At 43.4% G+C, this 17,649-nt stretch overlaps 1 protein-coding gene across 1 annotated transcript in view; it reads right to left on the bottom strand.

Annotated features, from left to right (window-relative positions):
• MMUT (methylmalonyl-CoA mutase) overlaps positions 1-16,755 on the bottom strand; it is a 267,755-nt gene extending 251,000 nt beyond the window's left edge. The window contains exons 1-2 of the mRNA XM_086926220.1: positions 16,470-16,755; positions 3,105-3,548 (exon numbers count right to left, since the gene is read on the bottom strand). Of these exons, the coding sequence (XP_086782346.1) occupies positions 3,105-3,507 (403 nt within the window). The 5' untranslated portion in view covers positions 3,508-3,548; positions 16,470-16,755. The remainder of the gene's footprint in view (positions 1-3,104; positions 3,549-16,469) is intronic.
• Positions 16,756-17,649: the final 894 nt, after the last annotated feature.

Raw genomic sequence — 17,649 nt, 5'->3', positions numbered from 1 at the left:
AACAGCAGTGCCTGCTCAGAGTAAACCTGTTCAATGGTGGCTATCATTGTAATCTGTGTATTTTAACCATGGCTGTTTTTGTAAACTTTTTATTTTTATCACTGATAAATGTGAAAAAGACCCATATTGGCCCGGAGCAGAATGCAAATTAAGGGGGTCAAAGAATAGAATATTATGAATATGGATTTATGCATCAACATGTCTTCTCAAGTAAATATGCTTTAATGCAGTCCTAAAAACTGGGTTTCAGTCTGTTTATAAGAACTACTCTCTTCACCAAGCTGGAATATTATTATTGCAATATGGGTACCACAGAAAACTAGATGTACTTAATTTTGTAGGGTGGACTTTGGTGTAAATCAAGCTCTTCGTCAAACGTCACACTCCATTACGCAAAGCAAAACCATCTTGGAACAAAGGCCCTCTTCATTGGAAATATACCAGACATATAACTTGGTATGACCTAGCCTCTTGCTACACCTAGTCGCAATCACACACAAATCCTTCGGTTATCTCAGGGGCTTCTACGTGGCTTACAGTACCAAATGGGTGCATCCGTCCCATTTATAGCATAATTTACGCTGGAAACGGATGCTCTGGTGATAGGCTGTGTAGGGTTTCAAAGCTGCACTAGCAAGGTGCCTCCTCCACGGACCCATTGTTGGGAGCATAGTAGCTCTAATGAACTCTATCTTGGCAACCAATTTAGTGTCTAAAACATATGTAAGAATCTTTGAACCTCAGTGTTCATGTCTATTTTGTCAGCAAGAGATGGTAGACCTAGAGTTTAGGTAAAGTAGGCTCTCTTGCATGTTTGAGTGTCATGCTTAGTTTCCATCTGAGTCAGTGAGGTAACAACACACTGTTGAAATAGTTCCACCCCTCTCTAAGGGCCATATGTATCATCCTGACCATTTGCGATTTCTAAATAGCGATTTTTAAGGAATCGCTATTTAGAAATCACAAAATGGTATGTATGTAGGAAATCGCTTCTTTTTAGCGATTCCTTAACATTCCTAAATTGCGATTAGCAAATTGCTAATCGCAAATTTCCCATTCATTTCTATGGGCCAGGAGGCCCATAGGAATGAAGGGGAAATTTGCAATTAGCAATTTTCTAATCACAATTTAGGATTTTTTTCAAGGGTGCAGGGGTGTCACAAGAACACCCTGCTGCACCCCTGAAAATGACATATGTTGGCATATGGCGCCCATACATGCCCTAAAGGCATGTATGAGCGTCATATGGCACCTTTGGATTTTAAATAAATTGTTTTTTTAAAAGAATTCGCAACTTACCACCAACTAGAAGTTGGTGTAAGTTGGTGGTAATTTGCGAATCATTATGGGCATTTTTGCATTAATTTTCCGTTGATAAATTGCATTTAAGGAATCTCAAAATTTGCGATTCCTTAAGTGCAATCGCAAAATAAGGAATAGCAAATTTTGCGATTCCTTATTTTACTGCCAAAATGTGTCATACATACCATTTAGCAAATTAGCATTCGCAGTAGAATTTCGGCCTTTGCGAATGCTAATTTGCTTGATACATATGGCCCTTCGTCTCTTGCGTTAACTTCCTGCTTTAAGTGGTGCACCTTGAACTCCTGCTGTGCTGTCAGCACTGTACCTCCTCCAAGCACCACATTCACTGAAGTTAGTGGTTTAAAAAAAAACATCTGAAGGGAGGAGATAATGTATTGATGAGCTCTGTGTTGATGCTTTCGTCACCCAGCATTAGTTGTGGAACTATGTGTTCCCTTGCATTCTATATTCTGGTATGAAATGTTAGGATTTACCCTTGTTAGTTGCTGTGTAACCTTTCATCTATATACGCTGATGTGCAGTACCTGCTTGTTGTTTAATGAACTTTGCTGCTTAACTACTGAGCGGATTGAGCAACTTACTACAGATTACTAAATCAGTCTCCCTTTTAATACGATGGAAAGTTAAATGCTTCCTTGGACTTAGTGACAAAGTAGTCACTCCCATCGCCTATTGCAGTCAGTCATGCTTAGAGCCATTATGGGGCTTCTGGTACCCTGGTCAGAACCTCCTATGTAATGGCTTTCAGCTTTGGTCTTTCCTGCAAACTTTTTTTCACCTAGCATGCAAAGGACTGATTTCCTTACACCAAGTGTAATTCTCAGTCCCCCTCTATCAAAAAGACACTGAAGATCTGTTATGTGAGCAAAGAAGGTCTTACCCTCACCTCAATTGTTAGATGCCAGTCACTAACAACCATTTAAATTACAGATCAAGTGCCAACATGGGGCCTTTCAATTACAGACTAAGATGGTCTTAAGGGGTGTGATAGGACTGCACTAAGGTACTCTGACAGGACCCCACAACCCATCTGGTGTGCACAACAAATACGAAAATAATTCAGCTTTTGGCTATAATACACAAGTTGGAAGTTTGTTGTTATTTTCTAAATGTATGTGTCTCTATTACATGAGTGGGAGAGGTGTGGCGCAGCGATGAGAGCAGCGGACTTCGAAGTGAGGGGTTAACGGCTCGATCCCCTGCAACAGCACAGCATCGTTTGACTCTGAGCAATAACTCCTTTATTCTCCCATACGGCCCCCAGCGCCTTGAAGCCCTTAAGGGGTGATATTTACGCACTTTACAAATGAGAATGATTATTATATACAAATACAACCAAATTATTAACTTACTGTCTAGGTCCAGTTGTGGTGTCTCTAACTTAAAGGACATATGTGGTCAAAATAAATAACCAATAAATAATATTATTTTACTGACCAATGAATGCACTCTAACATGTATATACTGCTTGATGAACATAAAAGGGATGGTACCAGCTACCACAATGGGTCAGTAGCTTGTGCCTATGACTAAATGTGGAACAATAGACCGATGTCAGTTCACACACTCATGTACTATACAGCAATTGGTCAATAACACACTGCATTGCTAACAATCACGAGCATTAGGATGTCCAAAATGTTCCATTGTTTAATGATGTCTCCTTTGGTTTGGAGAACTTGTAACATCATTCACCGGATGGGTTCTTTAAACACAAATCTATATCTCAATAAATAGGCCAGTAATAAAGTCCCAGAGAGCAAAGACCCTTAACTCACCTTTAATATTGTCCCTGTAGAACTTATTGCTCTCCTCCACTGTGCTGAACCCAGCATATTGCCGGATAGTCCAGGGCCTGTGTGTGTACATGGTGGGGTACGGGCCGCGTGTGAAAGGATTCACGCCTGGCAGTTCCTCTGGTATGTCCTCTGTGTCCCTCCTGGTATACAGGGGCTTGATGACAATCCCCTCCGGGGTGTGCCACCGCAAGGTTTCTGGGTCCTTTCCCTTTAGCTGTTTTTTGGCCAGAGCGGCCCATTCTGGATGTAACCGGTGGGTGCCGCGTGTGCAGTGGCCGGGGTTGGAAGAGGATCTGAGGCAAACTGGCCATCTGGAGCTGCTGGCAGATTTCCGGTAGGTGAGAATCCTCAGAAGCGGGTGGTGCCCTCTCACCGTCAGCATGGCACCAGATCCGGAGTGGCCAACAGTCAGTGCAGTCAGAACTACATGAGGTAAAGACAACAAGAAGAAACTGGATCAGTCACAAACACACAAGGAACCTTTGCTCTCATATTTAATGACCCTGCAGCTGCTGCTTACCCACCTGCTAGACTTTTATGAGGTAGGTCTATAAAAAACTGTACGCTGTTGCGTTTTAAAGCATGGATTCTACAAGAAATATGAAACTAGCAAAGCCACTCGCTTTAGTATGGTGAACACGTTTTTAACCAACGTTCACTATTACACAATTAGAGCCAGCCAACAAATTAACAGGGAGAAGCAGTGGCGGCTAGTGACATATGTAATTGGTAAGGCGTAACAGTAGAGGATGAGTGTTCCAGCATGGAGGAAGGGAGCGAGTCCAACTGTCAGGGGGGTTCTCCCTGACAAAGTTTTGAGCATGTTAAAACAAATCAGAGAAAGCCAATACAGGTCAATATTTCTTTTCATATTATACTTACATTTTCAGTCACTTTCAGGTTTTGCACATATACATGCATTACACATTTATATGGAAGAAATATTTAAATGGTTGCGCTTTTGATTTGTTTTTCTTTGTGCTAAAGACTTCTTATGTTCAAACAGCTGGACAGTCAACCTGTGTTCCGGCCCTTACGGATGCATACCTCTGGCTTTTTCAAGCCTTCTCGAAGGATAGAGAAGAAAAAGTGTTTCCATGTCTTTATTGTTGCTATTATATTTAGAAAGACCAGCCCGTCTCACTGATGATGAAAGTTGTAATGTCAGGTGCCAGCTACTCTGCCATTGGCCCTTAATAACGGTTAAGTATCTTTCCGAAGAGACTTAGAGAATAGTTATACATCTTTAGAAATGGTCTACTTGGTATCACTTACGGAAAGTCTTTGCCAAAATGACGATGGTACCCTTTCCAGGATTAGATTGGTAAGCGCAGTCTTATAACAACCAACAGAATGTTGTTCCGAAAAGAAATTAAAACCTGGCTTTTTACCCAACGTTAATTTTTCTAGGCATTGTGGTCTGTTTCAGTTTTTCTCCAGCGCCAAGACGCCTCGGCAGTAGTGCGCTCTATAAGTATTTTCATTCATTCATTCATAGGAAGTTAAAATGCGTTGTGGGTCTGGGGAATCTACAAAGGAAGTGCCTATTCATCTATCTGCCACATATGTTCACACTATTTACCAAGCAGAGTGGTATATGGCACAAATGGTCACTGGTCCCATGTCATAAGTGGCCTCTTCAGCCACACAAACATTTCAGACAACTTGTCCAGTCTTAGTAGAGAATTGTACTTTCATTTTTTCCCATTTGTTCCATGCTAAGCACTGTTTTAAAAGGGATGGATCTTGTCTCTACTGGTCCCTCATTTCTGTCCTTGACAGTGTTTTCTCAGAAAAAGAAAACTGGAAGCCAAAAAAATACAAATGTGATTGACAGGCTTTGAGGCTGTACCCAACTAAATACACTGCAGAGGGGACCTGGAAAGGTAAGGAGGCTAACCAGTAGGAAGAGGGTGATAATTGTGATGACAATATGGATCAGGAAGCGGACTCCCAGGAGGGCTAGGACGAGAAAAGCCATGAGGAGCAGGACACGAAGTATCATAACCAGATGAGGATGATCATGAACAAAAAAATGCCTAGGAGTACAGGGATATGGCTGAGGATATGGAGGATGTAGAACCAAGGTATCATGACCCAGTGGACCAGGAACAGAAAAATCAGGGGTGGGAGGAACAGAAGGCCCCTGACCAGCAACACTAGTAGTGCTAAGAGGTTTTGAGAGTCTGGACCAGACCCCGAGGTACATGAAGTACCAGTATCAGGAGTAGCAGACCCAAAGGGAGTGACCCAGTGGACCAGTACCAGGAAAACAAGGGGGAGGGGCAGGAAGACTAGGACCAAAGGAATCAGACCAAAGAGGGCCAAGAGGCTAGAAGTAAAAGGACCAGGACAGAGATGTCTAGGGCTAGCAGGGCCAGAAAGCCCTAGATCAGCAGGACTAAGAAAGGTACAGGAACAGCAGGACAAAAAGGACCAGAACCAGGCATACCAGGATCACGAGAACTAGGGTAAGGAGTATCAGGACAAAGGAGATCAGGACAAAGGAGAACTACAGTCAGAAGTACCAGACCAGATGACTGGGACATGACAGGCATGAGGATGAGGAACTGGATGTCCAGGCCAAAGAGAAGGAAGACTATACCCAGCTGACATAGACCCGCGAGTCCAAGGAACAGCAGGATCAAGAACAGAGCCAGGTAGACTAGGAAGTTCAGAAGTATGAGGACTTTGAGCAGTAGGACGACGACCCCCACATGGATAACCCAATTTAACTAAAATTGTAGTATGGTAAATTACTTCCAAAAATGTATAGGACTTTCCTCAAATTAATTTCCTTAATCCTTCCTGAACTTGGGGGTGCAATAAAATAATCAATTAAATAATCACACTTAGGTTACCTCCTTAACCTCAACTTCGCATGATGAGTATTCTGAGAACATTTGAAAAGCTTCTACGAGTTTCCCCAGTACATTATTTGTTAATACTGTGAGTAGCGCATCACCAGCGAAGAAAAAGAAGAAGAATTTCATTGTTGGTCTATACGACACAAAGCGGCATGTAATAGGTTGCATGCAACCTATTTACATCCCTAAAATATAAGAGGTGTCAAGACTCAAATGCAGCACATCTACATGGCTATACTGGTTGACTCTTTAGTCTGAGTACTGGATATATGGAATTAGTGCTATACTATTTGTGAAAAACTATACAGTATTTAATAAAAAACACAATAAAGACCACAACTTTAGAACATCAACTGTGCCCAAAGGTCTATAAAGCCAATTCAAAGAGACTACTTGTTATGGATCACATATTTGGAAATCGGATTACACAGGATATATCCTTGATCCACTGTCCCAGACATTTTTTTTTAAAGGAATTAGACTGTAATGATGATTGCATTACCAACCATGCAGTCATTCAATCATATTCAATATGTGCTTGCCGAACATGGTTATGTAGGCATCTGATAAAGACATTTACTGACATTTTGGTTAGGAATATAGATTTCATTTATTTGAAGGTGTACTGTTTTTATTACTTCTGTCATGAGATAAGAATGAAGCTTCTCTATAATACTGTGTTGGTGACTTGCATAATGGCTCTATTGCAATTGTCTCTAATTTGAAAATATCACCCTAAATATTAGATGGCACCACATCAGTGGGATAAAACTTTTCAGTTCGGGCCTTTGTTTTTACAAATCTTTTTCATGCGTTTCAGACTGATATGTTTAATTTAATTAAACGTATATCACTAATCACAGAATCTATTGTTATGTTTCAGAAAAAGCAGTGTTCTGATAACATGGAGCTTTTTGGTAACCCTATACCTGTCATGGTGAATTTTCGTGACTTTGTGAGTAAGGTGCACCTGTTATGTGCCTGAGTTAGGCCTATATAGCGCAGCTGCACATTTTCTTACATGGCCCTTTTTTTGCACAAGAACATTACTGCTGTGACATTTTACACATATTTGCGTGCGTGACAATGTTGGATTTGTTTAACTGAAACTACTTCTGTTTATACATCTGACTTCACATAACATTATCATGATGCCTCAAACACTAAGTACAAGGCCTTTATGCACGATGTACAAATGTTGTTCCATCTTCATATACTGGCGACAGGAATATCTACATATCCATATCATTGGTAATCTATACGTACATCGCAAGGATGCTTTTTATTATTAACAATTAGCATCTCATAGGATTGGCAGAGAAGGCCCTTCTCCTGACACCGAGGGTCCCTGCATGCTGAGACTCCACCAAGCAGCATTCAGACAGTTGCGTGAGGGTTGTCCAGTTTGGGGCCAAGGCGGGGTCCTACTCTCTCTCCTGCCAAGTAATGGGTTGGATCATCCCTAGGGGGCATTCTTGGCTCTACACCTATATACACTCTAGACATACACAGAGTAAGGCTTGCATAGTAGGAGTACGCCCGATTACTACCTTGTATTATATGCCTGCATATATGCACTGCCTTGGCACAATGGTGAAACTGTATCTACTATTTACTCTTTGGGTGCTTGTAATCACTTTCATCTGCTTTTTCCTACTGTTTATCGCAGCACATATATTTGATACAAGAATAAGGTAGGTTCATTAAAAATATTTAAACCTTCCCACTGTGCATTCTCTGTACATTTCTCTGAGAACAAGTAAGCACCAGTGTGAGAGAAATGTTCTGATCAGTTACCACAATCCCTGAAGAGTCAGGGTTGTCATGTTCAGTGGTTGCCAGAAACCATTCACTCCCTGCTTTGGTTTGGGGATTCTTATGGGGGCACTGTGAGCTTGCTGGTCTTTAGGGCAAGATATCCTGCGGGGTGCTTAGAATCAGTTTAGCCTCACCCAAAGTTTATGTTGTTCAACAAATGTGCAGATAATATAGATTAGTAGCTACTACACGACATGGCATTGCCAACATTGGATGGGTTCCAATTTATTGGTCTACCAGAGTAGTTCAGTTGTGCTTTCTCAGAGACTCCTACTCACCTCCAAACCGGAGAAGTCCGTGGTGGTAGGGAAATCTGCCTCAGCCGACTTGGTTTACCTTATGTATTGGCTGTAGGTTATTCAAGCTTGCAGGATAAAACTACCCACATTGTGCTTACTCTGTCTCCATAAATTCATCTACTAATTTCCATCATCTTTAAAAACAATGTCTGCAAACGGAGAAATCATTGAGGAAGAAGGAGCATTAAACATAGCAGAAAACTGCTGACATGCAGATACTCAATAATTATTAGAGTATTGTCTCCCAGCAACGGGAGGAGACATTAAATGCCTGTACACAAATGTTTCATACCTACATTAAAGATGAGACACCACAGGAATATTTCCATACGTAGACAAAGAAATTCCTCTCTCTTACCAAGAACATATAAATTGGTTTTAAAGCGCCCTTCCCCCACACTACAGAATATGTGAGACTCCGAACACTCAATGAAGTAGGAGTTACATGGCCAGTCTTAGCTGCAAACACACAGCATCCTAACATTGTTAATTTAACTGCAACAGAAATGCGTACACTATACAGAGATTTAGTGAAAATTTACAGAAATTCTTAGAGAGTTCATAATGCGAAAACTCACAATTAACCATGCGCGCACTGCTCAAGTTGCTTAACCACAATTGGCTGCCACAGATATCAGCCCACAAACACTGAAAGCCATCATGGGAATGATTCCCACGAGTGGGGAACAAATTTCGGTCTGGAAAGCACAAAAAAAAGCCAGCTTTAAGCAGTTTTCCCCATACAGGCCTGCAGGAAAATACAGAATACTGACTATTTCCTTGTCAATGGGGTTGGTTCCCCCGGTGGAAGACTGCGCCACTTGGGGACAGTCTTTGCTTGCAGTTTACACCAGAACACATGGTACCCCTTCACTGGCTGTCTTGCCTGAGGGAATGAATCAGGTACAGAATGAGTTAGGGGAAGCACCTGACCTGGACTTGGGAATGAAACTTGTGGGCAATTTTGCCACAGTATTAGCCATTATATTAAGTAACATAAAGGGGGGCAGCAGTATAAGCTATATACACCAACGCCTGAGGGAATTCACTCCTGCACAGCAGGAGTGGAAATTGTCTAATAAAATTTAAGAAACCTATGCTTCGCTAGGTAGAGATAATTTGGGAGCTTGGCCTTGGAAACCACAAGTAAATTCTGAAAAGGATAACTCTGATCAAGCACCCAATTCTTACAAGAAAAAATGGGACAATAAACAATAAAATAAAACCAAAACACAATCATGGGGTGGGGGATCCTCAACAGGAATCCACTGAAAAGAAATTCAGTTTTAGGAACCATGATAATATTAGAAAACCTGATAGTATCAGGCTACTTACACATGTTCCTCTCATTCTTTTCAGGAGTCATCGGATACACGTTCAAAGAGAGGTGAACAGTCAGAGCACAGATCGGAAGAGCAAGTGAAACCGAAGAAGCAATCACAGCACTCGTCAGCCTACATCATTAGAAATAGAAGACAAACCAAAGAATACTAAACCTCAATTTTAAAAGTATAAAGTAGCTGGGATTAAGCTAACACATATCCAGGCTGCTGAAGATTCTGCTTCTGACAGCGCAGCAGAAGTCATAATAGCTTGCCAAAACCGGATGGATTATTTGGCAGCAGCAGTACTGAGTGAGCATATCATGGTGGAAACGCCAGATACCAGGGTCAGTGTTCCTCGTCGTTTCACAAAATAATGCTCCAATTGGAGGGGGACAAACCCAGGAATATCAAGGCTCTCTTTTGGGAGAACCTGACATAGGGTTATGATATTCTTTTGGTTGAAAAAACTGGCTACTTGAGTTCGTATGGAATATCCAAAAGGGGAAATGGTAATTTTATCAGCTTTCTCCAATCTCGCTCCGGTATAAATTAAACCTTTTTTTAATTAACTTTATTGGCATTTATGAATCATATAGACATCTTGTACAGTCATAAACTGGAATAAAGACAAAGTTCCCCTCCCATTGATAATAAAAAGAAGAACAGATAACCAATCTCCTATATGTAAGCAATTCACATTTCAGATAGAGGAATATAGATGTGGGAGGATCCATGCAACGCATGTATGTTCACGTTGGTGGTACATTGGCATACCTAATTTGTCTCGTCATGATGAATGCATAGACCATGCTAATTTTAAATCCCGAACTCCCCCCACATTTCCCACTTCCGTTTCAAACTTAGTCACAATAAAAACATTACTGTGTACATGGTTGTCTTAGGTTGGTTACTAAAGCACAGCCACTGTTTCATGTCCGTCCCCTCCCTGGAACCAGTGTTACATCAACTTCACCTGTAGACCCCCGAGTTTCCGTGGTCTGCTCCTCTCTGAGCTCTGCTTGCATTTGGGACAATGCCTGGAGATCGTCCACAAGCTTTTCATCTCTACGAACAAGTTTCATTTGAACAAACTTCACCCTTTCCACTGTCACCCACTCACATATATCTTTCATCAATTCCCCTACTTGTGGGGGCCAAGGTCTGAGCCATGTTATAGCAATGCACCACTTTGCCAGCACCAACCCCAGTAGGATGAATCACCTGCATAGTTTCTTGTGCTTAGGCTTGGGTATTATACACTACTTGTCTGATCTCTTTAGGAATAACCCATCCTGTTACCCTCTGAAGGTGTGTGATCATTGTGTCCCAATAGGAAAATAATATTGGGCAAGTCCAAACCAGGTGACGAAAGTCAGCTGCTTGCTACTTACATCTTGCGCTTTCGTCATTACGGCCTGGGTAGATTATATGTAATGTACATGGGGGGGAGGAACATTCTGATCTTACTCCATTTTCTGTTTTTTTCTTCCTTCCTTGTTTTTTCTGATGTTCTATATTATCACAATTACTTTTCTCTCTTTACGTAGGAATTGGCATTTGTCATATCTATTCACTTTTTAGTCACAATCATGAACTTTTAAAATGAATACGAACAAGCCACTAGGAAGTGTGATGGACTTAACCACATGTATAATTTGGTTATCACATGTATTGTTGGAGTACCTTTTTCATGTTCTGTTTATTTCCTCAAATTGTATATATATATGTAATGTGTGAGTATTGTACATATAGATGTGTTTCTCTTCCGTATGTTGCTGTATGTATATGTGGTAATAAGTGTATATAGATAATAAGTTTTAACATTTTTGCTCTATCTAGATCAGGTTGTGTTTTTAAATCCCATCCTGTGTTGTATATATTGGTCTTTATTTACGAGTGTCTTGTGGAATTGCAGTGTGTAATTTATGTATTTTTTATGGTCATTTCAGCCCTGACGAAGTTCCGTCCAGGAACGAAACGCGTTGGCTGTGTGATTTGCTTGGTATGATTACCGAAATAAAGAAGTGAACTATTTGGACTAAAGAAGATTGTCTCTGTTATATCCTAACGAGTGCGCCTTCCGCCTTTTGATAAAAGTATTTGACCTGAATTGTGCCCTGGGACGACAAGGCACGGGAAGTGTGCAGCACCAGAACAATATTGATTACACTTGTGTCTTGGTTGTGCTAGACCCTGGTCAGGTCGTCTTGTTCTTCTTTTCTAATGGGGGGAGATATACCTTGTGAACTATGTTGTATTATAGGAGTTTAAATTGTGAATTAGAGTTAGTTGTGTGGACCGCTTCATGGACATTCTCCCATTCCTTATCAGATAGTGGTTCCTCAAGCAGATTATCCCATCTCAACTTTACTGCCAATACCCTACCCGGTAGGTTATGCCTTAATGTTCTATACAGATGGGGCACCAATATTCTACCCTGCGCCATGTACAGCATCACTTTAAATGTATTAGTGCTAGAGGGGCTCTCCTGGAAACCCCGGGACAAATTTCCCAGTTCACACTTGAAATCTTCTCCTACTGCAGGGATTGTCCCATTCCCAAATTAAAGGTGGCCACTACCTCTTCTCGGGTGATAAATCTCCCATCTACATACAGGTCTTGCAGCGTTTAGCACCCCCCATCCCTCCACCGTCGCACGGACATAGAATCTGTAATACTGGAGCATACGGGGCATGCTGTATCACCCTTCAGACGACAGTTTCCCAGACTGTGGCCACACGCAGCACAATGTAGGGTGTCCAGGGAGGGACATCTTTTCAAAGCATCAAAAGTTCAGGTAGCGACCGTCGTGCGTGCCCACCAGGAGGCATGTCTCCCAGTTATCCTTGCTATCTAGCCATCAACCGCATGCTGTATTTGGGAGGCCAAGTAATACAATTGTAAACAGGGAGACTCTAGTCCTCCCCAACCCCATGTCTTCTGTAACGTTGCCAGGCACACGCATCTACATATATTGCACCATAGGAGATCTGTCAGGAGGCGATCTAATGTCCACAAATAATGCTGTGGGATTGTGTAAATCGAGTGTTGCAATGCATTTAAACATCTGGGCAAGACAATCATTTTAATTATTGCAATTAGGCTAATAAGGGACAGTGGTAAATCATGGCAGAATCGTATGGAAGCATGTAGCCCATTAATCACTCTGCCAATGTTAAGATCTAGATATGAAGAGGCAGTGTTTGCTAGTTGTATCCCTAAATATCTCGTTCCCTCCTCTAACTCGCTGGAGTATCTGACACAAATAGGGCCAATCTACCGAATCAAAGGCCAGCTCAATGTCCAACAGCACCAATGAATAACTGTCGTCCATTATGCACGGGCGTGCCATACATGTACCAGTGTTCGCAGATTATAAGTGGCGCTGCGCTTAGGTATGAACCCCCCTTGGTCTGTATGGACAATGTGGGAAACCCTCAAGAGAAGGCACGCTGCCAAGATTTCACTAAGTTTTTTTACATCTATATTTAGTGAGGAAATCAGCCTGTGAGAATTGACCAGCAGAGGGTCTCTATTGGGCTTCATTATCATAGCCATCACGGCACCCTTTCACAGCCATGAATTCTCATACTTCACTTGTTGCCAGTGAAACCCTGGCATCATTTCATACCCAGTAACTCATCACGAAAGTGGGGACATTAAACCCAACCAAACCCCAACAGAGACAATCACCCCCCTCCCCTGGGGCAGTATCACACCTCCCCCGGTTGCAAAAGAGAATAGGCAAGGATTTGTATGCCAACCCATCACCCCAAAAAGTCCAAAACATGTAATAACAGGGAAGCAACAACTTCTGATACTCATTTCAAGTTTCCAAACATCTGTACTTTCCATTGTTGGTCAATTAAGAAGTAACTACAAAACTCTTTGCAACATTGGCAGTAGGCTCACTAATGGGGTACGTAGCTGCGCCTTCAGCCCCCCAGTCAATTGCGGACCTCTAGTGGGTAGGCCCCCCCATCGACTACGTTCATACTGGATCTAATGGCATCTAATTCCATACAAAAGTTATATTTACCTTCCTTCATGAGATAGCCTGTGCCTTTAGCCATTTCCTATCAGCAAACATCATTATAATGATCTAGTCCAACTGTCTGTCTCTACCCCTCCCCAGACAGGACATCTTCCTTAGTGATCAATTTCCTCATTTGGGCCATTGTCTTTCTGCTGCGGTGGGAACGAGTCCCCTGAGTCAGGGACAGTGTTTGATGCCTGCAATGCTCCATCCAGGCACCCTCTGATTCTTCCAGGACTGAGCATTTTAGTACTGTGCTGCTGACTATTGTTTCAATCTGTCCCGAGGTGGCCGGCTCAATCCAGTGGGCCGGGACGAATCCTTTGAGGGAACCAAGCACACTCGCGGGTGCCCTCAGGAGTCCAACCAGTCACTGGCCCCCGCAGCCGAAAAGAAGAACAATGCTTTCCCGTTGCTTTCAATGCTCAACTTGGCTGGGAAGAAGAGGCTATATTTAAGGTTTAGATCCCTGAGGAGTTGTTTCACCATTAAGAAGGATTTTCTTTGATCTTGCACAAGTTGGGTGTAGTCCGGATGAATCGAAATCTGGTGACCTTCAAACAGCAAGTGGTTTATAAAATGGTGTCTCAGAAGTTAAAAAAGCCGGGCTATAATGGCTCTTAGTGGCGCGCCAAGTTTAGGTGGGGGGACAAGCTTCCCGTTCGACAGTGAAGAGCTTAGAGAGCTTTTTGGGGGACAAGCTCCCTATGTGCTCGTTGGACAGTGAAGAGCTTAGAAAGCTTTTTTGGGGTCAATATGGAAGTGATCCAGTCTTCTAGGAAGAGTTCGCCAGATGGCCCTTCCGCATTCTCAGGTATTCCAACAAACCGTAAATTCTTTCAGCACGACCTCCCTTCTGAATCTTCTGCACGTTCATCTAGGTATACCTCATGCTTTTGGTGTTCAATTACAGTGATGCGCAAAGTATGAACCTCCGTCTGCGAAGTATGTACCGTTTTTTCAGTGGTGGTCACTCTATCTGAGACTTTGCAAAGGTCACAGAGGAGCGGGCTGACTTCAATGGCGACTATGTCTATATTGTGTACTATCTCATCCCTGGTATAAATCGCCACCAGTAGATCCGCAATAGAAAGGGTTTGATCTGTGGTTGTCTGTGCACCTTCTGGTTGTTCCATCAAGGGCGCTGCCTACGTTCCATAGCTAGATGGGAGAGAGTGCGCATAATTCAAGATTTTGTTAGCTTAGTTCATTCGGTTTCCTTTCTGATGCCAGTTTTCATAGTATTTATGGGAACAGGGGATCACTATGCGCAGTCTTTTTCCCCCAGTTCCGTTTCGGTGCCAACCGATCCCAAATGCTCCAATGTGTGGGCGGAGATTCCAATCCTGATCTCTTTTCACTCCCCAACCTGAGTGCAGCCACTGGTGTATCTCAACGCTTTGCCAACACAACCCCTGAGATCTTGCCTACTGTGGCTGTGGTTGTCCTTCACTTCTCAGGTGGCCAAGCATAGGGATATATATGCCAGTCTCAGATGTTATCTACCAGCAGTGGCAGGCTTCCAGAGTACCTTTGCCAACTTGTATCATTAATTTTATGTCTCCAGTGCTGGATTCTGTAAAGGTGCCTCAAGTCCGTTAGCCCTGCTCCTCTGTGATTTGTAGATTTTGGCCTTCGCTACTCCGGTCTCTGCAGCGAATGTCCTACTAGTTTAGGGCTCTACCTCACCCGCTGCCTCACTACAGCCCTTTACCACACCTTATAGCGAGCGCAGAGTATTCCCAGAGAGTGCCTCAATTCTACCAGCCCTGCTCGCTTGAGTTGGTTGGCTGTGTCCTTATACTATTCCTGGTCTTTGCAGTGAAAGCCCATTCTGCTCGGAGCTGTATTCAGCTCTCCCGCCTTACTGTGAATATCTCCCCCATCTTGTCTCTGGATCACAGGGGTGTACCTCAAGGTGCCTCTGCATCGCAGGTCCCATTCACTTGGGATCGTCGGCTAAGGCCCTACGCCTTCCCTGATCTCCGCTACTAAGGCCACTTTCTTGAAACTGCGCCAGGTCCTGTTGGACCTCAGTGGGCCTCCATTGCATCGGGCCATAAAGTGCTTTATCATCAGCCCTTGTTGACCGGTGCACTGCTTACAGCGCGTAAACTTTCCTATGGGCCAGAGCCCCAATCCCTTGGTGCCCAATGTTGTAGCGCTCACTCTTACATACCAGGTGCCTCTCTCTGACCCGCATCCCGGGGTGAGCTCTGCGAGGTGCATCCCGCAATCAGTGGTGTTCCCGCAACTCTCAGATCTCACGGTGGCTGCACTGCTGTCGCATGATTCGGCCCCGTCCTCCTGTTGCACCACGCAGTCCCTCCTGCACCCCACTTACTGCTAGGGAGTTTGAGTTTAGACCCAAGTGGGCACCCACATGTTATATCCAGTATGTATATCAGCAGAAAGATGGCAAAAAAAGGAAATTACTAGAATTCAAACCCTGTTATAGTATGAGCCATGGCAAAATCAGAAAGGCTACTATCAGAGCTTTTATCTCATGTGATTGCTGCCATGATTTGTTGCTGCACTAAGTGGTACCAAAGGGACACGTGGATTTTTTAGAGGACAAGCAGATGTATGAAGCAACTTCCCCATGGAAAACTAGGAATATGATTTAATTCCACTCTTGGGTCAAAAGCAGTAAAGAGCATTAGATAAAGACTTTCTTAATGAAGAAAGCAATGCACGTACGTGCTGTTACCTAGTGAAAAATATAGGTGCTCGTTGCATCTGTCAAAAACGATGTAGCCTAGTAGCAGTTGTCTTGGTTGTTCTCAATCGAATCAAATGGACGAAGACAACCGATTCACTGTCAAGAGCAACCAAGGCAGGAAACCATATGGTAACCCTAAGTTGATCACTAGATTTTCAGCTAAAGACGTGTGTGTTGGTATCCAGTTATAAAAAGACAAGAGCTCGATACTCAATGTTTTGTTCTACGGGAACCGTTTCACAGTTTACATCTGATCTTAGCAAAACGTTGACCTTACCGTTTGCCCCGGTATTAAATCCGACTTATTGTGCCCCCTCCTGGTTCGGCTCTCGGCTACTTTCCAAACATGAAGTTACAGAACGACCCGGAAGTGATTGCCCGTGATGCACTCAGATCTCCGGATTGCAAAGTGTAAGCGTCCAGCCATAACATTACGCAAAGTAGGAAAGGCTAGCTGCCAGTACACAGACTCGAAACGCAGCATGACCATAAGCAGAAACAGTATATAACCCCGAAAACATGTTTATTGCCACTGACACCTCGGTGACTCACCTTGTCTTTCCGGAAGCAGCTGTCAGCCCTCCCTATCTTCGCCCCGCCTTCTCTCGCGTGAGCAGACAAAAGCAGCCGCACGCCGAATGGAGGGTCTGTCTCAGCAAACCGTCTTGAAACTCGAGGTCCAAGATAATTATCACGGTAGCCGTTGGAAATGGCGTAGTTCAATCACAAAAAAGTACTGTGTCCGGAGTTTTCCGTTATGTGCCTAGTAACGCTGGAGCTCTCAATTTCCCCAGCTTCTTCGTGCGTGAATAGCGGTTCCAGTCCAGGTTTTTGCTCTGACCTTACCAGTATTAATCTGGATTACAGGTCCTAAAATTCAACTCAAATACCCGGCCTACTCACGCGTAAACCTGAGAAACTGGAGAGTTCTATAATATTAATTAAACAATGCGTTTTCTTGAGCATGTGTCGGAAGCTCTAGGCTGCTATATGTGTAGTAGAGGCCTAGGGCGGAAAGACGGGGCGGGGGGCATTGTCCCCAACCTTTGCATATCAGCCTGTGAGACAGTTTTATTTTATGCGTTTTTATATAGCGCGGACTTTCCCCGAAGATGTCAGAGCGCTTCACAATAGCCTTTCCGTTCTACCGATTACAATACCTTACGCTGGGATCGGTTATCCAGGAAGCACGAAGATTATGCGTACGTGTACTTTTTTTTATTCATAATAAATGACACCACAGTGTCCCTGGGGGGCGTGCATAGGACCACCTGGGGCAGCAGGAACAAACAGAACGAGTGTTAGAATTAGGGTTGGCGCTAGGGCGGGCTCGGACGGCTGAACGATAGCAGCCTGACAGCAGCCAGGTGGGGGCGCAGCGAGAAGGTCAGTGGCAGGGGCGCGCGATCCAGCAACAATCACAGCGAGGGGTGAAGTTTATGGCTGGAGGGCACAGC

This window comes from Lissotriton vulgaris, chromosome 6 (genome assembly GCF_964263255.1).
Source record: "Lissotriton vulgaris chromosome 6, aLisVul1.2, whole genome shotgun sequence".
Classification (NCBI taxonomy): domain Eukaryota; kingdom Metazoa; phylum Chordata; class Amphibia; order Caudata; family Salamandridae; genus Lissotriton; species Lissotriton vulgaris.
Note: the sequence above shows the minus strand (reverse complement) of the source record. Positions and strands in the feature narration are given on the sequence as shown.